Consider the following 19486-nt stretch of genomic DNA (forward strand, 5'->3'; position numbering starts at 1 on the left):
AAAATTTTACTTTCTCCATCTCTATTTTGTCTATATCCTATTTTTCATTGAATGTAGGTTTATATGAATGATGTTTAAGTTTTCCACAATGAACAGTAGATTTTCCTACAGATCCTTTTTCCTGAAGTAATCTTTGAAGTTTCCAGGAAGAAGATGGGGCCCCACAGCAATAACTCCACTGGGTTGAGATGACATCATAATGCAGATAGCGCTACTATAAGACTAGTTTTTTGGGTACCAGCTGCTGAAATGATGCACCTTCCCATGGTGTTCTGGCCAGAACTCCAAATAAAAACTTTGAAAAAAGAATCCTATCTACTGCTCAAAAATTGTTTGCAACTATTCCTTTGGGCACGCCTCAACTACTGACAAGTTACATGATATCCGGAAATGGATAAGCAGGACTGTCAAATTGTGCCAAGACAGGGTAAAACAGTTCTGAAAAATTTCCTGCCTCTGAAAATGGTCTGTCAGTTAAGCTAGGCCTTAGCCAAGGTTGGATGCTTCAATGTTGCAAAATGAGACTTTGGGTGATTGCTCAGATAGCTAATTGTCTCCATCATATATTGCTCACTTTGGAAGCTACTTGATTGTACTTCCTGCCTGCTCAAGTAATATTATCTCCCTTCTCAGGCCTTCAATGGGGTTGAAGATTAGACAGTCGTAGTTACTGTCCTCTTATGATCTAGCCAAGCCATTTCCTATACAAGACTTAGACTCCTTAGGATAGAATGTTTACTAAAACATTTAGCATATGTTCCTTGATTAATATTGTTTATGCTGGCTGTAATTCTAATTATACTTGATATCTGTTCCTAGTGTACATAGTTTTGTATTGGGTTTGGAACCCTCTTATTTAAACAAGAGGAGGAGGTGCTGTGGGAGCACACTCTGCTCCTTCAGCCAATAGCCTTTAAGATCCAGCCCACTTGGGTATGGTCTCTGGTACTGTAAAAAGCAGCTGTAAAGCTTGTGCTTACTCTCACGCTTCCAGCTACCACTTTGGGCTGCTAGACTGCTCCTATTCACACAGAGGACTGTTGTCTAGGACAGTGATCTATAACTTTTCCCTAAATAAATAACCCTTTTATTATTCATAATACTGAGCTGGTATGGGATTATTTTGTGGCTTCTGTCATCAGTAGTCCAGAAAGGTGAACAATTCATCCATATCCCAGGAGGAAGGTAACTACGATGTCACGGAGACAGAACCTGACACTTGGGGGACATGGAGACCTCATCCTCTGAATCTCTTTGGCTGTTTTGTCAGAAGTCCTTTAAACCAACACTGCGAGCATTTCCTCGAGGCCTGCGGGCTGCTCTGAACTGAGCCTCATTAGAGGGTTGACAGGAACCCAATCCATGTCTGGTTAGTCTGGAGTTCTGAAGGCCCAGACTGCCGACCGTATCTGAAGTGGGAATGGTCCTGTGCCTCAGTCCGTTGACACCTTTGCTGTCTCTCCAGGTAGACAGTGTCAAAGCAGACACACAGTGGGTGACCGCTATCACACACGCACATGCACACACACACAGAGATACGTGCACACACATACATGCGCACACAGCTCACACGACTGATCCATGTTGTTAGAGTCAAGTAGGAGGGATTGAGTTGAATGTAAGTCTGTCCGGATATCCTCAGAATGGGTATTGCCCAACACAACAAGGAAACTCCGGTTGCCTTTAATCCATGACTAGAGCAGAGGTGGTGTGATCCATTAGGAGAAATGTCCATTGTTTATTGTTCAGTACCAAAGAACAGCATCAAGCAGAAGGAAATCAGAGGGTATCATCATATAAAACCTTAGTAGCATCTTTGTGTCTGTGCCTCTTGGGATGTGATACAAAATACATCTCTTCCTGGTGGGATGGGGAAAAGATGCTGGTGAATGCTGTCAGCATGTGAACATTTCTCATAGTAACCTGGATGAAAATGAACGCTTCCTTCAATCTTATACATTTTATAATTCAGATTACCAAAGCATCTGGCGCAGGGTAAGATAGACTTAGCTGAAATCCTATGGTCATAAACACCTTAAAATAACACAAATGCAAAAACAGTAAAGCGTTGTTGAGTTTGAGACCATAATTTTAGATTCAGTTAAAGAAAGAAATTCTGGAGGCTCGGAGACGTCTCAGGCCACAAAGCCCCTCCTGCACGAGTGCCTGGTTGGGATCCCAGCACCCTTGGTTAAAGCCAAGTCCAGTGGCACACGACAGCTTGGGGGCAGCGGGGGTGGGGTGGGGGAAGGGTGGGGGAGGCAGTGGGGGAGGGGAAGCGTGCTGGCCAAATCAATGAGCTCTGTGGGAGAGATCCTATCTCAAACAATAACCAAGTCAGACACCTGATGCTGACCTCTGGCCTGTGCACACACATGCACGTGCATGCCTACACACACATGAACACTTCCACGAGAACACATACACCATATGCACACACATATGTACACCCCCCCGTAACAACAGCAACCATCAAAGAAAACGATAAAAATTACGTCTTTTTCTCTCGCATTTGAAGAACACACAATGTGTAATTTTCATTGTGAGGCCTCCTGCGCTGTTCCTGCAGCCTTCACTAGTCAACCTGTCAGACTTTGTTCTCTCACACTGAACCCGGTCTAACAGTTAAACGCGGGAACTATGAAGCACCTCAGATCCTCCTCCATTACAGCCTTCTTCTCCCACGGGTCCCAAACTCACAAAGAGCCAAACGTGAAGCATGGACGAACCGGGATGACCTGGAAATTCGTGTTTGTGCTAGGCAGCAAGATGGACTTGTCCTGACCCATCATACCTTGAAGACAGTCCAGACAGGGCTTTCTTGAGGATCTCAGGGGTCCTGTCTGAGGATGGTGGGATCTCAGGAACATCAGAATCTCCTCTGGCGTCGAGATCTCCATACCTGTCGTCAATGTCTGTTTCCTAAAATTAAAAGGAAGAACTGTCTGCAAAGCATCCGTGCATATGTTTATTCTGAGATGGGGCTAGGAGTGCCCTGGGGCTGGCCCAGAGCTGGCCTGCAGTTCACTGGGTCACCCTGTGGTTCTCAAACTCTGGCGCTCCTGCCTTCGCTTACCAGTGCTGGGATCTAGGTGTGTATTATCAGTCCTGGGGCAAAGCGTTCTTTTAAACAGCACTGCTTGCCAGCGCATCCTCTCATTGCTCGGTGAGCCACACTAAGCTGTCTAATCTAAGACAAAGGCACTATTAGCCTCCACTGAATGCCCAAGCACTGCCATAGTTTCTTGCTAAGTAAGCTTTATTATCTTTGATAAAATTCCAAAAGAAAGGATTATCTTAAACAAAAGACAGAAGAACAGTTTAGATGACTCCTAAGTCAGGTGTTTGCTGACAGAACCAAGTGTTTACTGTTTGCTTCTCAACTGGGAGGACAGGGCCATTTCTGTAAAAGCTAACCAGCCATTCAGTCTGGTTTTCTTTGACTAACATCCTAGCATCAACATGAAGAAGGCTATTGCTTAGGTGTAGCGATATGGATTTTAACATCCATCATTTTTACTGGACCCCAGGAAAGCCAGCCAAGTGGACACTATATTTCTCCAGCAGATGTATGTGACCAAAGGTGTTACTACAGTTGTCAGATTAAACTTTTTGATATCTTGTAGTGGGGAGCTGTGGGCTGTGTTCCTACTGCCCCAGCTCCTGGTCGCCTGGCTAGCTTATGCCCCGAAATAACAACACACAAACGGTATTCTTTTAAACACTGCTTGGCCCATTATATCTAGCCTCTTCTTGGCTAATTCTCACATATTAATTTAGCCCATTTCTAATAATCTGTGTAGCACCCCAAGGTGTGCTTACCGGGAAGATTCTAGCCTACGTGTCCATGCTGGGTCGGAGCTTCATCGCGTCTGCCCTGGGGAGCAGAGCTATGGCGTCTGAGCTCACTTCCTCTTCCTCCCAGCATTCTGTTCTGTTTACTCCACCCATCTATGTTCTAACCTATGAGGGCCAAGCTGTTTCTTTATTAATTGACCAATGACCTTCCTCCATCATTTCCCCTTTTTCTGTTTAAACAAAAAAAAAGAAGGCTTTAACTTTAACATAGCAAAATTACATATAACAAAACAGTTATCAAGTAAAAATTACAATATTTACATCTATTTTATCTTTATCATAACTAAGGAAAACTATAACTATAACTAACTATTCTTCAACTCCATCAAAGACTCCAGAAAGATACAATATTACCTAAGCAAACAAGAAATAAGCAACTTTCAAACTCTAGAAATGACAGAGACATCTCGCTGCCTGGACAGTCACCCAAAGTTTCTCTGTACCGTTGGGGCATCCATCTTCGGCCTACAGGCCCATAGTTTCCAGCAGACATTTCCATGAAGCAGGAAATTTCAAAGGCAGTTCAGTCACTATCTGCTGTGTCCTGCAGAATGTCTCGCAGACTCTTTCATGAATCAGGAACCCCGAAAGATCATCTCATCTTTAGGCAAGTTCAGTAGTCCTCTCTCTGTGGGTTCTCTGTGTCCAGTTTATACAATAGTCCAGGCAAGAGCAGTTTCTTGCCCAAATGGCTATCAAACGCCATAAGGATCCTCTTCGATGCCCATCTTCTTCTTGAAGTAGATTGGTGCTGCCAGGAGCAGAGTGTCTCATTGTCATGAAAAGTCCTAAGTTATTAAAACATTAAATAGCATATTCCGTAGTCTTTGAAAGATGAAAGATATGAAGAATGTCTATCTAAAATATATCTATGTACATCTAGAAAATCTAACTAACATGACTACAAGCTTGACTATTATTGGTAATTATCCATTAACAACCTATATACATTACATTTTTAAATGAACTACACAATCACAATACCTTAATCAAGGTCAGAAATACATATATCTATAACAAAATTGACATTAAAATCTATAGCAATGCAAATTATTCATACCTATATCATCTCCCCCTTTAAATGTAAAAGAACATTTATAAACAATACTTGGGAACATGGGCACAGTGTTTTCTCTCTAAACTGCTTCCTGCTGAATGGGGGCGCTGTTATTTAGGTCTTTCATGGTATAACCTGTGTGCTAGATTCATCTCAGTCAGCAGTTGAATGAAGTGATTTTTTTGAAGGTGTTCACAGCAACCTTTCAGGAGGGCGTGGTCTATCATACCATATTGGGATAAAAGCAATCCACAGTGTCTCATCCTCTGTGAAAACCAAAGAAGAAACTCCTTTTTAAAGCATCATGTCCTTAGATCCAAATTTTGAAGTCAAGGTATTTTCAAAATATCTATGTTGGATTAGTACAGTAGCATTTATAAACAAATATCTTTTAGCAGCTGTTGCTCCTTCCTCAGCAGTCAAACAACTGAAACAGAGCATAATAGCATACAGTATCAAAATTCTCTGTGTATTTTCCATCTTTGTGCGCTTTATTTTAACCTCTATTTTGTTTATTTTTACTTTTATTTTTTGCTTATTGAGACAGGTTCTCTTTATCTTTGACCTGGAATAACTCTGTAGACCAGGCTGTCCTTGACCTCTCAGAGATCCACCTGTCTCTGCCTCCCAGGCATTGGGATTAAAGGTGTATGCTACTACACCTTGAACTCACAGAGATCTGTTTGTCTCTGCCTTTTAGGCACTGGGATTAAAGGCGTGTGCTACCACACCTTGAAGTCACAGAGGTCAATCTCCCTCTGCCTCCCAAGTGTTGGGATTAAAGGTGTGTACTACCACACCCAACTACTTTCTTTCTTCCTTTTTTTTTTACTTTTAAGAACTTGAACTTTTAGCCTGCATATATTTTTAAACACACTGTAAATCATTTAAAGGTTTTCTTTGTTTTTGACACTCTCTTTACTGTATCTCTCTCTGTTTTTCTGACCACATGAGTCTTTAAATTACTGAGCAATATGGGTAGGATTAAAGCCGTGGCTTTGCCAGTTAGATCCAGCCCATTCCTTAGCTTTCCAGCCTCATGGCGGAGGTACCGGCTGTAGCCATGTTTATTGCCACAAGTCTAAGTCTATGGCGTTTCAAGGTCCCTCCCAGCAAGCAAGCTTCAGCAGCGTGTGCTTGCAAACCACATGAACCGCCTGCGTGAAAGAGTCAGAGTTTGCCCTGGCAGGACAGCCCAGAAAGCCAGCATTTTAAAACAGCACAACTTTTTTCCTGCTACGACTGAAAACAAACAAGCATGTAGTCAGCTTTTCTCAACACCATTCAAGTGTTGATGGCAGAACCTCTTAAATGAGCTGCAAGGTTTCACAGCTGAAGCTGAGTCAGGAAGCCTCTCTTAGATGAGAGTGCTTGCTTGCCTCTAGCAAGCAGAGCAGACCCAAGAAATTGCTGCTACCAAGAAAACATGCTTTACTCTATTCTTTCCCAAGCTTTCTCAGGCTTTCTGTGGATATAGTTGTCCACACGTTGGGGGCCATTCTGTAGTGGGAGCTGCGGTGGGCTGCATCCCGGCCACCCCGGCTCCTGCATGGCTTCCAGCCACCCAGCTAGCTTTCCCTGAAATAATTACATGGTAACTGTATTCTTTTAAACACTGCTTGGCCAATTATATCTAGCCTCTTCTTGGCTAATTCTCACGTATTAATTTAGCCCATTTCTAATAATCTGTGTAGCACCCCAAGGTGTGCTTACCGGGAAGATTCTAGCCTACGTCCATGCTGGGTTGGAGCTTCATCGCGTCTGCCCTGGGGAGCAGAGCTATGGCGTCTGAGCTCACTTCCTCTTCCTCCCAGCATTCTGTTCTGTTTACTCCACCCATCTATGTTCTAACCTATGAGGGCCAAGCAGTTTCTTTATTAATTGACCATTGACCTTCAATATCTAAGCTAACTTCTAAGAGGGCACGTACGCAAGCACCATGTGTGCTATAGGCCCTGGGAGCCCTGGGTCTCTAGGACAAAGGCCACCCTAGAACGTTCAGGATAGGCTGGCTAACGCATTTGTGAGAACAGTCATGGCATCCTTCCCTTCTCCTAGCCCTCCAAGAATCTGCAACCAACAGCCTTCAGGATGTGAGAACCAGAGGGAGCAAGCTCAGGGGAAGGCACATTTCCAACAGACAAGGGCAGGCACTGGGCACAGAGAGGGCTGGGAAACAACTCTGAGGAATCTAAGTTCGGCAAGTCTCGTCACCATATTAACTGCATTTGATATGATGCTGAGGATGGGGTGAATTCAAACAAGCAGTCGGCTATTAGGATTAAATCAAACCTTCCAACCCCTCAGGTGGCTTTCCAAATGAAACGTTAGCATTTAGGCAGAATTTTCAGACTTTATAAAACAAAAATCAAAGTTCAGCCTACCAAATGTAGCTCTGATATAATGTCGTTTTCCTTCAAGTGAAAAACATTTTTGCAATCCATATCCAAGTCCAGTGGACAATGACAGACCTGGCTATGCCTCATCTCCTGTTTTAACTGTCACTTGAACCAACCTGGAATGTGCATGCAAAGGAGATCTAGATCACATATCTGCTTTGTATCACAGCAATGGAACAGTGACTAAGACAGCACTGAAGGGTCTAAGAGTAAAAAAAGCTAGTCAGCAAGCAGACTGCAGCATGGCATATTTATCTCTCTCTGCTCTGACTGTGTTTGTGGTGTAGCTTGCTGTCCAGGACCCCTGCCTTTGTGACTTCCCTGTCAGTGAGGAACTTGAGAATTCCAAACTAAAATAAACTCTTTCTCTTAGTAACACTGCCTGCTCTCAGGATTTTTTCCTCAAAGCAACAGAAATGCAACTGGAATACTGCCCTCCTCCCATGCTGCCATGCTCTGGAACACTGCCCTCCCCCTACACTGCCATGCTCTGGAACACTGCCCTCCCCCTACACTTCCATGCTCTGAACACTGCCCTCCCTCCACCCTGCCATGCTCTAGAACACTGCCCTCCCTCCACACTGCCATGCTCTAGAACACTGCCCTCCCTCCACACTGCCATGCTCTAGAACACTGCCCTCCCTCCACGCTGCCATGCTCTCGACACTGCCCTCCCTCCATGCTGCTGTGCTCTAGAACACTGCCCTCCCTCCACACTGCCATGCTCTAGAACAGTGCCCTTCTCCCATGCTGCCATGCTCTTAGTTATATTCCTCAAGTTCTGAGTTTTATCTTTCTTCCTTTAGAGAAACACAATTTAAGATTTATTTTTATTTGTTTAATTTCATCTTAAATAAAGACTAAAGTGTAATTCCCAAACACAGTATATCAGAACAGCATTACTCACACATCAGAATTGAATGGGTCCTCTGCCCCAAAGACAGTGGTTTCTAAAGGTGAATGGACAAAGGATCATTTCACTGCACTGATGCATGCTGGGTACATTCAAACAGTTTTGAAAAGCAAAGTCACAGATGCCTTTTGCCAAGCCAATAGTTTAAAGGCGGTTCTCAAATGTCTTTCCATCCTGGGCCCCCGACTCCAAAGTCTACACGCCTCTCCTTTATCTCTGTTCACCAGGGACCTGTACCTCTAGCTCCCAGTCTGCCATGTCCCGGAGTGTTTCCAAGAAAAGCACCAGGGTACACAACAGAAACAACTGACCTGCCTCTTCCACCACGCCTGCCTTCTGGCTTTCCTTCTGTTACCATAAGCCCTCCTGGGCATCACCCTCCTCCCCGTGCCTCAGCCTCCTCCTATCCTGCCTATTCGAACCTGCTGTGCACACTGCAGCCAAGGCTATTTTATAAAGCCACAAATCCACCTTACTGATCCCCTGCCAAAAATCACCAGGATGAAGCCAAATCACTGAGTGCTGTTTTGGCTGTTTCTATGAGGGCACCCATATCTTCCGGGCATCCTCCTTGTGCCCCACTTTTTAAAAAGCGTCCTCCCTCTTTCCTGCATGTAGACACTTATTCTCTGTAAATACAGGAATTACAGCCCTCTCTTGCCCGCTTTGTTTCTAACCTCCCAGTCCATTCCTCAAGTCCTGCCCCTGCAGGGCCCTGGCCTGACCTCACCAGCAAGGCCACTCCTTTAGATCTCATCTTCTCTGACTCCCAGGTTAGCTACTCTTCAACTATACTTCCCGAATTCACTTTAATGCAGTGACCTGCCTGATAGTCTGTATTTGTTACTAGTCCACACCCTTTGTGCAGGGAAAGTGTTGACCACAGGCAGCAATCCCGACTCCAAGGAGCGGCACTGAACAAACACAAGTCTGTTGCTACAACTTTACATTAAAGAAAGTTCTCACCTGCTCTTGCTACAGGTAATCTCAGGTAAATCACCTGACCTGGGACCTACCTTGTACTTAGGTAGAATGAGGACTTCTGAGTAGGGAGCACTATCATCCAACTACAAAGCCCAAATAAAAATTGTCTGCTCATGGTGTCTGAGCTGAGTGAGTCTCCCTGATCACCTGCAAGTCTGGCTTCTACAGTGAAACTGATTCTAGAATGCGGAGCGAGATGCTTCCTAGATACTGATTCACTTATGATGCGTTCACCAAAGGAAATAATCACTTCCACTGCATAAGTGACAAAGTTTACGCTGAGATGTCAAGCAAAACACCCACTCTGCCCAGCTCTAGATAGGCTCCCAAACCACTCTGTGCACTAATGCTAAGCCTGCAGGCGCCCTGACAGGAAACCTTAACAACAGAAGAGCCAACTTTGAAGGAATAAAGCTTAGGAACATCCACTGCTGCTTGCAGGAGTTCCTATAAAACTGCTGTCAGCAAGACCACATGGCACTGAGACAAAAGACAGAACCGTCCCTGGAACAGGGTCCAGGAAGTGACATTGCACACACGTGCCCACCTCATTCTCAACACTCTGAAAACAGTGTTTAGGAAGGCCTGCAACAACTGCAGAAATGGGATCCTTACCCAGATATCATGACACGTCCAAAACCCAAGTCAAAGAATTTTTAAGATTCATTTATTATGTATACACACACCAGAAGAGGGCACCAGATCCCATTACAGATGGTTGTGAGCCACCATGTGGGTGCTGGGAATTGAACTCAGATCCTCTGGAAGAGCAGCCAGTGCTCTTAACCTTTGAACCATCTCTCCAGCCCAGTAAAAGAATTTTTAAAATTCCATAAAGTCTCTGAGTTTGGTTTAGGTCCTAAAGACTTTTTTAAAATATAACAAAAGCATGATCCATAAAAGAAAAAAGAAAATAAAATTTGCTAAATTATTTTTGAAAGACACTGCTAAGAGAATCAGAAGACAAGCCAAAGAGTAGGAGGGTACCTGTCAATCACACAGCTGCTGATGGCCTGACAACTAGGAGAAAACACCTGTCAATCACACAGCTAGAGATAGCTTTGACAGGTAAAATAGCTTCTAATGGTCTGATAGCTAGACTCTGACATAAAAGACTCTCAAAGTTCAATGAGAACAGTCAACAACCACAACCCATGAGCAAATATTTTAGCACTCTCCGCCAACGACAACACACAGATGGCAAAGAAGCACAAGGGAAGATGCTCAACATTATTACTCATTAGGGAGATGAAAATCAAAACCTGCAAGTGAAACAGGCACAGGCACACCAACCAAGTTCCAGAAGGCTGAGGAGGAGGGCACACTGCCAGTCTGAGGCCAGTCTGGGCAACAGAGACCCAAACACACACACTCATGCACACACAAACACACACACACTCATGCACACATACACTCACATAAACACACACACATATACACACAAGTATACACAAAGGCTGCACACATATTCACACATGTATATACACACAAGTATATGCACAGCACACAAGAATATACACAGAAGTATATACACACAGGTATACACACACAAGTATGCACACACTCACACATGTATACACATACAAGTATATAATAGAAGTATACATACACATACACTCACGCACTTATACACAGAAGTACACACACACAGCACATCAGTTGTTGGAAACTGTGAAGTTCTGTCCCTGTATGCTGCTTTTGTAGGACTGTAAACAGGATAACTACTTCCAAAAACAGTCTGCGAGTTTCTTGGAAAATTAAATGCATAGTCTCCGGATGACCCAGCCATTGCATTTCACAGCCTTTTCTCAAGAAATATGAAGCATATATATTGTATGTGGCTGTGCACATAAACCCATGGCAGCTGTATTTGCCATGGTGTCAAACAGGAGACAACCTAAAATCGCACTGTGAAATGGGCAGCCTGTCACTCGTTCTCTATGTGAACCTACTGCGACATGGGCTGTGTGGTGGTGACAGAGGTGGAGGCAGCTGGCGGCCAGTCTGGGTGAAATGAGAAAATAAAGGGTGAGATGAAATGTGTACACACGTACATGCCTGCATCCACTCCGTTTGTGCGGCATTCCACGACATGTGCACTTAACTTACAGTACTGTAAAGCACACCAGTGGCCACGGGTTGGAGGAGACAATATTCATTATTTTAATCATGGTGATGGTTACACTGGAAAAAAAATAGGTCAAAACTCATCAAACTGTACCTGCGATGGATTACTTGTCTCCCCCGACCTCCGGGTCACACCCTGCTGCTAACCTCCAGTGTGATAATACTGAGTGGTCACGGGGTGGAGACTGGAGCCGGTGCCCTCACAGGACACAGACAGATGTTCCCGCTCTGCCATGCAAAGACAGCCAGTGCTATCTGAAATATGAAACAGCAACTTCCCCTGGGACCACAGCAGCCACAACCTCCATGTTGGACTTCCAGCCTCCAGAACTGTGAAAAATAAATCCCTGACGAGTCTGTTATAGCAACTTAAACTAACAACACGCATTTTAAGTGTGTTCAATTTAGTGATGTCACTGGAGAACTTGAAAAGAGGGGTCTTCCCAACCGTGAACACTGGGTGGTGAAGGATGTGGGCACTCGCGATGTGAAGATGTTCTGTCACTGTGTGAGGGAGAAATACGGCAATGAAATCTGCCAAGTAGCCAACCTGGAGATGGGGAGGGCATCCGGGACTGTCCGGGTGGGTCACATATACCCCAGTGGGAGAGAATGGAGGAAGGACCAGAGGAGAAACAAGAGCAGAAGTTACTACAACAAGCTCGTGAATGCAGGAAGACCGAGGATCGAGAGAGGGCAAGGAAACAGCAGTTCCCTTAAAAGCCTCAGGAAGCAGCAGGCCTGCTGACACCCTGAGTTCAGCCCGTGGGGCTCACTCATTTCAGAGAGCTGATTTCAAAACTCTAAGGCAGTAGTCTGTGTTGTTTTAAGCCACTGTTGTGGCGATACGAAAAAGACGTTATCAGAAATAAAATACTAAAAAGCACCCATACTCCAATCTGCCACACCGAGACCCCTCCAGCCACCTGCCTTTCTGCCAGAGTTCTCCAGCCTCTTCACCTGCCAGAGTCCCACCCCCCAGGACAATGCTTGCCCCTGAGGACTCTGTGTGCTGAGGGACTGGTAATGGCCCTCTGGGTGACAGACATGAATGAGCCCAGCCTCCTGGGTGGCCACCCCACTGCCCTCGCCATCTCCTGCTGTTTAAAATGCCATGGGCAGTAGTCACATGACAGTCCATCTCAGGCCCTGTTCTAGGACGTCCCTGCTCACTGCAACCTTTCCCCGGAGACAACACGTCATTCTTAAAATTACACTATGTCTAATGGTGTCATTTACGTAAGTCCCAAGTCCCAAATTAGAACTAAAGATCCCTTAAGGGATAAAGGCATAGGATGACACCGAGAAGTTCAGACAGCTGATGGGTTTCACTCAAATGCTAATTTCGATTGTGATAGCGAATGTGCGCTTTACCCGAGTTTTTATGAACGACATCACCACTTTCTCCCCACTACACTATCTTACCCCATCAGAAAATGAAAACCCAATTAAACAACTAAGAATAACCACACCTACTCCCAGTCCGGGCGCACTAGGATCCTGATTTGGGGGTGGGAGAGCTCTGAAAGAAACATTGGGGACAATCAGAAAATTAGAATATAGACTAATTTTTTAAGATGGGTCTGTGTTGCCCAGACTCGTCTTGTACTCCTGGACTTAGTGATCCTCCAGCTTCAACCTCCTAACTAGTTGGAAGTGTGAGTGTGTGCCATTGTAACCAGCTAAATAAGACTTGTTCATCTTTAAACCTGTAACGGTATTGTGGCTGTGTAGGAAAATGTCTGTAAGATACACATGCTTAGACAGGCATTCATCCCAGCACTCAGGAGGCAGGCGCACCGGGCTCCACGCGCACCCGACTCCACACGCACACCCGACTCCACACGCACACCATCCTATACAGCTGCCAGAAGGCTTCGCCTGATAGTAAGTGGATGAAAGAAAACAAGAACAGCCAGGGAAGAGCCCAGGTCTATCTTGTTTCCTCATCTGGATTTCTACATATTGAGGTGAAATGTTAGGTCCAAGATGAGCTTAATAAATATTGACTGCCCCACAGCGCCACCACGTATCTGAAACAGCCTACTGGAAACGGAGATGGTGTAGCAGTGAGCCCTTATCTTAATGCAAACAGGTTCAGTGCCCTCTGGGCCAGGTAGACCTGGAGTGAGATGAGCTCCAGCACCCCACATCTCAGTCAGTCAACCAAGAGTCCTGCTGACACTGGAAAGGACTGCCAGCAGTCAGGAAGCAGCCTTTAGGCTCACAAAACATCTGAGATAAACAGGATCCCCACAGAGCTCTGGACTCTCCCATTCTGTGCATTTCAATGTTATATTAAAACAAAGTTTAAGATCTTGGTAGTTCCGACAAACACTTACGCAGACATAATTACTAGAAGAATACGTCTGACCCCTTTCTGGGTGAAAAAAAAAAAATCAAGACAACTAATGGCAGCGGAACTGGCCCCATCACCAGCACTGCCACATTCTGCGCTCCTGCAGTCTGATCTCACGGGGTGTCACTCCGAGCTCCCAGGGCCAGTTCCTGTGATAATGAGGGCCTGGGAATACTCAACAAGGATGCCCCATAAATGTCAGCATCCATGAGTGGTGACCACAGTAAGCTCCCTAATTAGTGAGGGAAGATGATCGTGAGAAAGAAGGGAGCCAAAGTGCCAGTCGGTTTCACCTGGAGAAGAAGAAACGGCCGCTGCAGACCGTCCCCTCGGATTAGCAGGGATACTACATAAAGACCTCTAGAGTGGAAAAAATATTAAATTACCAAAATATCAAAATGCCACCTTTCCCTGGACATTTATAAATGCACACAATACTGACTGCTTACATCAGGAAGTCCACTCTAGTGGAACAGGTGGTTTGTTATAGGCAGCAGACACTATTCTCTGGGGAATTTCTCAAAACAGTAAGATGAACTGCTTCAAGTCAAGACCCAAAGTGTAAAAGCTCACACAGTAACACCTTTAGGCTGTTCTTTAGAAATCCCAAATATAAGAAAGACTTTAAGAAGACCAAGTCCCACCCTCACCTGCCCTCAGCTTCCTGTCTACACACCTGTACTAGAACTGGCTTCTGTGGCATAGCTTATATTCCTGAAGACACGTGCTCAGGAAGGCCCTTGTCCTCTGAGGGGACCCCAAGAGGGAACTAAAGTACCCATCAGCTGATCCACAGGAAGTACTAACAGCCAGCTCAGTCCTTTCTGGCTACATCCACAGTTCTGCACAGCTGTATTATGATAGCTGCCCACCCTAACCAGGCCTCCACACTGAAAGGCACGCCTTAACCCGAGTCTCGGTTCTGCCACACCTGCTCTCCCACTGCAAGACGCCAACTGCTTTGCCTCTTGCTTGGCTATCACTCCAGACACATCGTGAGGAGCAAGTCCAAAAGAACTGAGCCCCTCACAGACATCAGATGCTCTGACTTACGGCTAACTTAGGCTGTGTGGATTCGCTGTGTAGCGATCTGCACTGGGCTTGATAGATCTATTAGCTGCCTCCTGTTCATTTAATGTCCTGGGCCTCAAAAAGGACACCACCAGTGTGTTAGCATAAACTAATTTGTTAGGGCTCACTGGTTCTGAGTTCCTGTTGGGCTCAGAGAGTGGCGGGCCCAAGGCCAATACCTGGATGTTCGCTCTTCTGTTTTTCAGAACGGTGCTGGACCATTTCTGCTTTCTCCTCTTCCTCACGGAAGAGCACGTGCCCCTCTTCCCTGGCACATGCACATACTCCCCTGCGCTCCAGGCTCACTCCCGCCTAGCGCTCAGCCCTACTCATCCATGTCAGCACCCCATCTCTCGTTCATTTCTAAGAACACACCTCCCCTCCACCGAAAAACAATGTCTTCCCTTAGCCTCTTTTTTAATAAAAAAAATTCATATGATATATTTTGATCGTGTTTTCCCCTCCCTCCACTCCTCTCAGATCTCCCCACCTCGCTAATCACACAACTTTATGCTCTTTTCCTCTCCCTCAAAACAAAAAAGCAAAATGAAACAAGAAGCCCACAAGAATACCAGAGTTCACTGTGTGTTGGCCAGCTACTCCTGGGCACGGGTTCTGCCCTGGGATGTGGCTGATTCACCACTGACTCTGCTCGAGGAAACTCATCTTCCCTTTGCAGGGAGGTATCAGCTGTGGATAGTTTCCTGGGTAAGGGTCGGCGCCCCTGTCCGCTCCCCTTTCTCAGAGCTTGGGCCCCATCTGGGCGGGACCTGCACGTGCTGCCACAGGCTCAGAACTCAGGCGAGTTCATCCGAGCATCAGGCCTGTCGTGAGTCACCCATCACCTCCGGCTCTTACAATCTTTCCACCTCCTCTTCAGCACGTCCTTGAGGGGACAGTCGTCCTGAGGAGCAACAGTCGTCCTGAGGGGATGGTCCCCTATCTTAACGCTGCCATTACACTGCCCCTTCCCAACAACAGCTACCAAGTGTGCTCCCCTCACCTTCCTAACAGAGAGCCTGGTTTCCACCAAGAGCTTTGGCTGAATTCTGTGTGTGCCTTGGCCTTTAGCCTAAAGCGCTACTCAGGATACCTTCCGAGCAACCCCTCCTCTTTTGACACCCAGGACCCTTTATCTCGGTCACTCCTTACATCTCTAACACTTTTCTGGTATGGACACATGGACACTCTTCCGTTAGTCTCAACATAAGCACCGCCATCTTTTGAAAGATACATGCCTTCTCTAGGCTGCAGGACATCACTGCCCTAGACTGATTAGCCCATTAATTCCCCAGATAGCTCTGCAATCCTACCCTCCTCTTCAGGGTTCCTGACTAGTTCCAGCACTTTCCAGACCACTGCTCCTGAGCTATGCACGTCTCTGCAGAAGTTCCTAGAGACAAGCTACCCGTGGTGGTAAGCACACCTAACCCCAGCACTGAGGGGCCAAAGACAAGAGGCTGATGAGTTCTAGCTCAGCCTGGACTACACATGAAACACTACTTCAGAGGAAACCAGCAACCAAAACAACAACAAAAACCGAGTCCAGTAGCTTCCCAGAGTCCATGAACAGAGAGGAACATCAAAAGCTATAAGGCTCTCGAGTGCTCAACCCCACCTACCAAACAGGTAGAGTTTATGCTCTGGGATTTCTAAACGAATTTCTGTGTTCTGTCCCTAGAATGCCGAGTCAAGCAGCAGCTCTGCATGCCTTTTGCCTAGAACACCCTGCCCTAACCGCCGTCCACCTGACTGGATTCCCAGGCATCCTTTCTTCCCACTTCAACCCTCGGGGGCTCTTTAGAGTTTCTCCTACAGCGTCCAGACGGTAGTTCATTCAGACCTTCCAGTGCTAACAAGGCCTTCACGGCTGCCTACTAAATCTAACCCACACAAGGCTCCAGGGTGGGGACTGGGCTGAGGGGTCCCTGTCCTCTGCCAAGTACCACTCCACCGCTACAAGTCCAGGAACATTCCCCTGGAGGTAAGAAGCACTTTTCCCACGCGTTAATTCTCCGAACACAGAGCCTTCTCTAGGCAGAAGTCTCAGGGTCCCGAACAATGGAAATGTCACATTAACACCAATATAAAGGCTAAAAAAGGGCAAAGCATGGGGTGCAGTTTGATAGCAAGCTATAAAGCACCTCCTCTGCTTGCATTAAACTCAAAGGGATTTTTCTTCTTGCTCTTTACTGGCTCTTGAACAGAACAGCACTTGAGAGTTTCGATGGACCAAATATTAACCAGCCTCCAACGGGCAACTGATTTAAAAATAGCCCTTGACCTGGAAATATAGGTGTGTTCAAATACACACCCTGATAAGAAAGGACAGAAGATACAGCTCAACGCCTCAAAGCCTGGCAAGTCAAGGGCCCCTTGACAGAACACTCCAGAAGTACAGGAATATTTCAGCCGTTTGACCAAGTTCACCCTCATCTAGGAAATCACCACAAGATGAGTTACAGATGGACGCATTTCATCTCGGAAAAGCACATCCGCCACATACGTACCAATGGCAGCTAACAACACAGCACTTTATAAACACACACACAAGCCAGTGGGGGTAAACAAGTCACCAAGGGGGATGACGAATCTAATGAGGCAAATGATACCACAGAAGCCGTTTTAAATACATTCTGGTGCTTACAATGTAAGTAAATCCACTCAAGAGCTATTTTACGCACTGTTTCCCGTTTTCAGGACATGTTTTGTCTTAATAAAAGCTCACTAGCTTTCTCTAGTTAAGGAAGTCAACATGAGGAGGCTGGTATTTCCTTGATTCCAAAGGATAGCAGTGCTAAAACAAAATCCCAACCTAATTAATTCTATTCTGGGTCTAGTTCCCAAGGCAGTTTCCACAAAAGGCTGTTCTTAGCCCCACCGCCTCCAGCTTCCAACCTTGCACGGCTAGAAAATGTATCCTATTTCCTCAGCACACATATTTCCCAGACTCTCATTTGAGCCTCATACCTATCACCAGTACGGAAGACGCTGTCAACTCACCGAGTCCAAAGTTTTGGTCCTAAGATCACCAGCGTGTTTATTGCTTCCGTGTTTTCCTGGCACAGATTTGTACCTCAAGCTCCATCGAGTTCATTAACATAAGCTTTTGGAGGAACAATCAAGCTGCCCTGAGATTTAGAACAACACAGAGGTGGGGCAGTTAGGTTCCAGGCACAAAATTCAGTGAGCTTGACCTTGGACCATCTCAAGACAACTAGAGAGCAGTCTTTCTGTTTTGAGACCGGGGCCAGGGGCCAGCTTACTACAAAGCGGAAATTATTATTATTTCTTTGCCTCCACCTTTCCCTATTCCTTGGTGCTGGGATTATGAGAAAATACCACCACACCATCGTCCACAAAAGAATTCAAAGGATGATTCAAAAGTTTTGAGTTTCTCAAGCAAAGTGGAATTCTGTAAACATAGCTTTTATAGTTAAGGTATTCTCTGGCCCAGTTTCCCAATCTACCTATTTCACACGACCATAAAACTGCATGTTTTTTTCTCCAAAAGTTCTTACTGGCACCAGCTTATTAGGAAAACACCTAAAATTCTGACTAGCTTTAACTATAACAGTGGTACTACACCTGCAAGTCTTTAAGTATGAAGCAATGTTAATCTATCTTAAAGGTGGGGTATGTACGTTAAAAGTCTGTTCGGTTAAAGGGAAACCGCTGGTGGGGACAACTGCCCCGTGTGCGATGCTCTCACGTGTTCCCCATGTAGGACTGCCTCAAACTCTCCGAAATATATCCGCCCGGAAAAAAGAACAGAGAAACGAAAGCGCAGCCTGGAGCAGCTCCAGAGCCGGTCTGCGTCAGGCTCCAATGACAGCCTAGAACCCAAGGTGCCCGTCTTAAGTTTACTCCCAACTTTGTCGCCCTACCAAGGAGAGGCGAGGGAGTGGACTGCCGGAGCGCCCGTGGTGACGGGTTCCATCCAGGCCCCTGAGCGGGGTTAGGGTGCGGGGTGGAGGGAAGAATCTAAAGTGCACAGGTTCAAGTGAGGCAGCCCCGGCCTCGCACGCCCCGGGGGACACGCAGGACCCCCGTGGCCGGCACGCCCGCTCCGGGGGCGCGGCCCGGGCCCCGCCTCACTCTCTCTCTGTCTCTCACTCACTTTGTCGCTGGTGCTCTCGGTTTCGTGGTCGCCGCCAGCCGCCTCTCCCTCGCGGGGTGGCGGTGTCCCCGCTCCCCCGGGACCGGGGCAGCCCCCGCGGTGCCGCAGCTCCAGCATGTCCCGTTCCCGCGTCGCTGGCTGGGCTGGCGTCGTCTAGCGCCCCGCCACCGCGGAGCCGCGCCGGGTCACCCCCAGAACGGCATCAACGAGCGAGCGCTCGAGGCCGCCGGCAGGGGGTGCGGGCAGTGACGCGGCGGCGCCGTTGCCAGGTGCGCGGCTCCACGCACTGGCCCCTGAGGGCGGAGGAGCGGGAGGGAGCCCGGCCCTCCCTCGCGCCTCGCGACCGCGCCACCCGGCTCGCCCGCCCGCCCGCCCGCCGCCGAGCTCCCGCAGCACGGTCACGCGCCGCAGGCAGGCCCCGCCCTGCCCGCCCCTCCGCGCTGCACTGCGGTGCCCCGGGCCACGCCCCCTGGCGATGACGTCACCGCCAGGGCCCCAGCTCAGGTGGGGGCTCGGAAAGGTGCGTGCCGGGCCGTGGAGGTGGGAGACCGGGAGGCGAACCCGCGCGACGGGAAGCCCTAGACGGCGCAGGGGCGTT

General features: G+C 47.1%; 1 protein-coding gene across 2 annotated transcripts in view; it reads right to left on the minus strand.

Moving 5' to 3' along the window:
- Window positions 1–19253, minus strand: part of Cds1 (CDP-diacylglycerol synthase 1) — a 64070-nt gene extending 44817 nt beyond the window's left edge. Inside the window, exons 1-2 of one of the 2 annotated variants that reach the window (XM_057772839.1) lie at window positions 18889–19253; window positions 2795–2922 (exon numbers count right to left, since the gene is read on the minus strand). In XM_057772839.1, the coding sequence (XP_057628822.1) occupies window positions 2795–2922; window positions 18889–19005 (245 nt within the window). In that variant the 5' untranslated portion in view covers window positions 19006–19253. The remainder of the gene's footprint in view (window positions 1–2794; window positions 2923–18888) is intronic. The other variant, XM_057772840.1, reaches the window with a different exon arrangement.
- Between the last annotated feature and the right edge of the window lie 233 nt (window positions 19254–19486).

This window comes from Chionomys nivalis, chromosome 6 (genome assembly GCF_950005125.1).
Source record: "Chionomys nivalis chromosome 6, mChiNiv1.1, whole genome shotgun sequence".
Classification (NCBI taxonomy): domain Eukaryota; kingdom Metazoa; phylum Chordata; class Mammalia; order Rodentia; family Cricetidae; genus Chionomys; species Chionomys nivalis.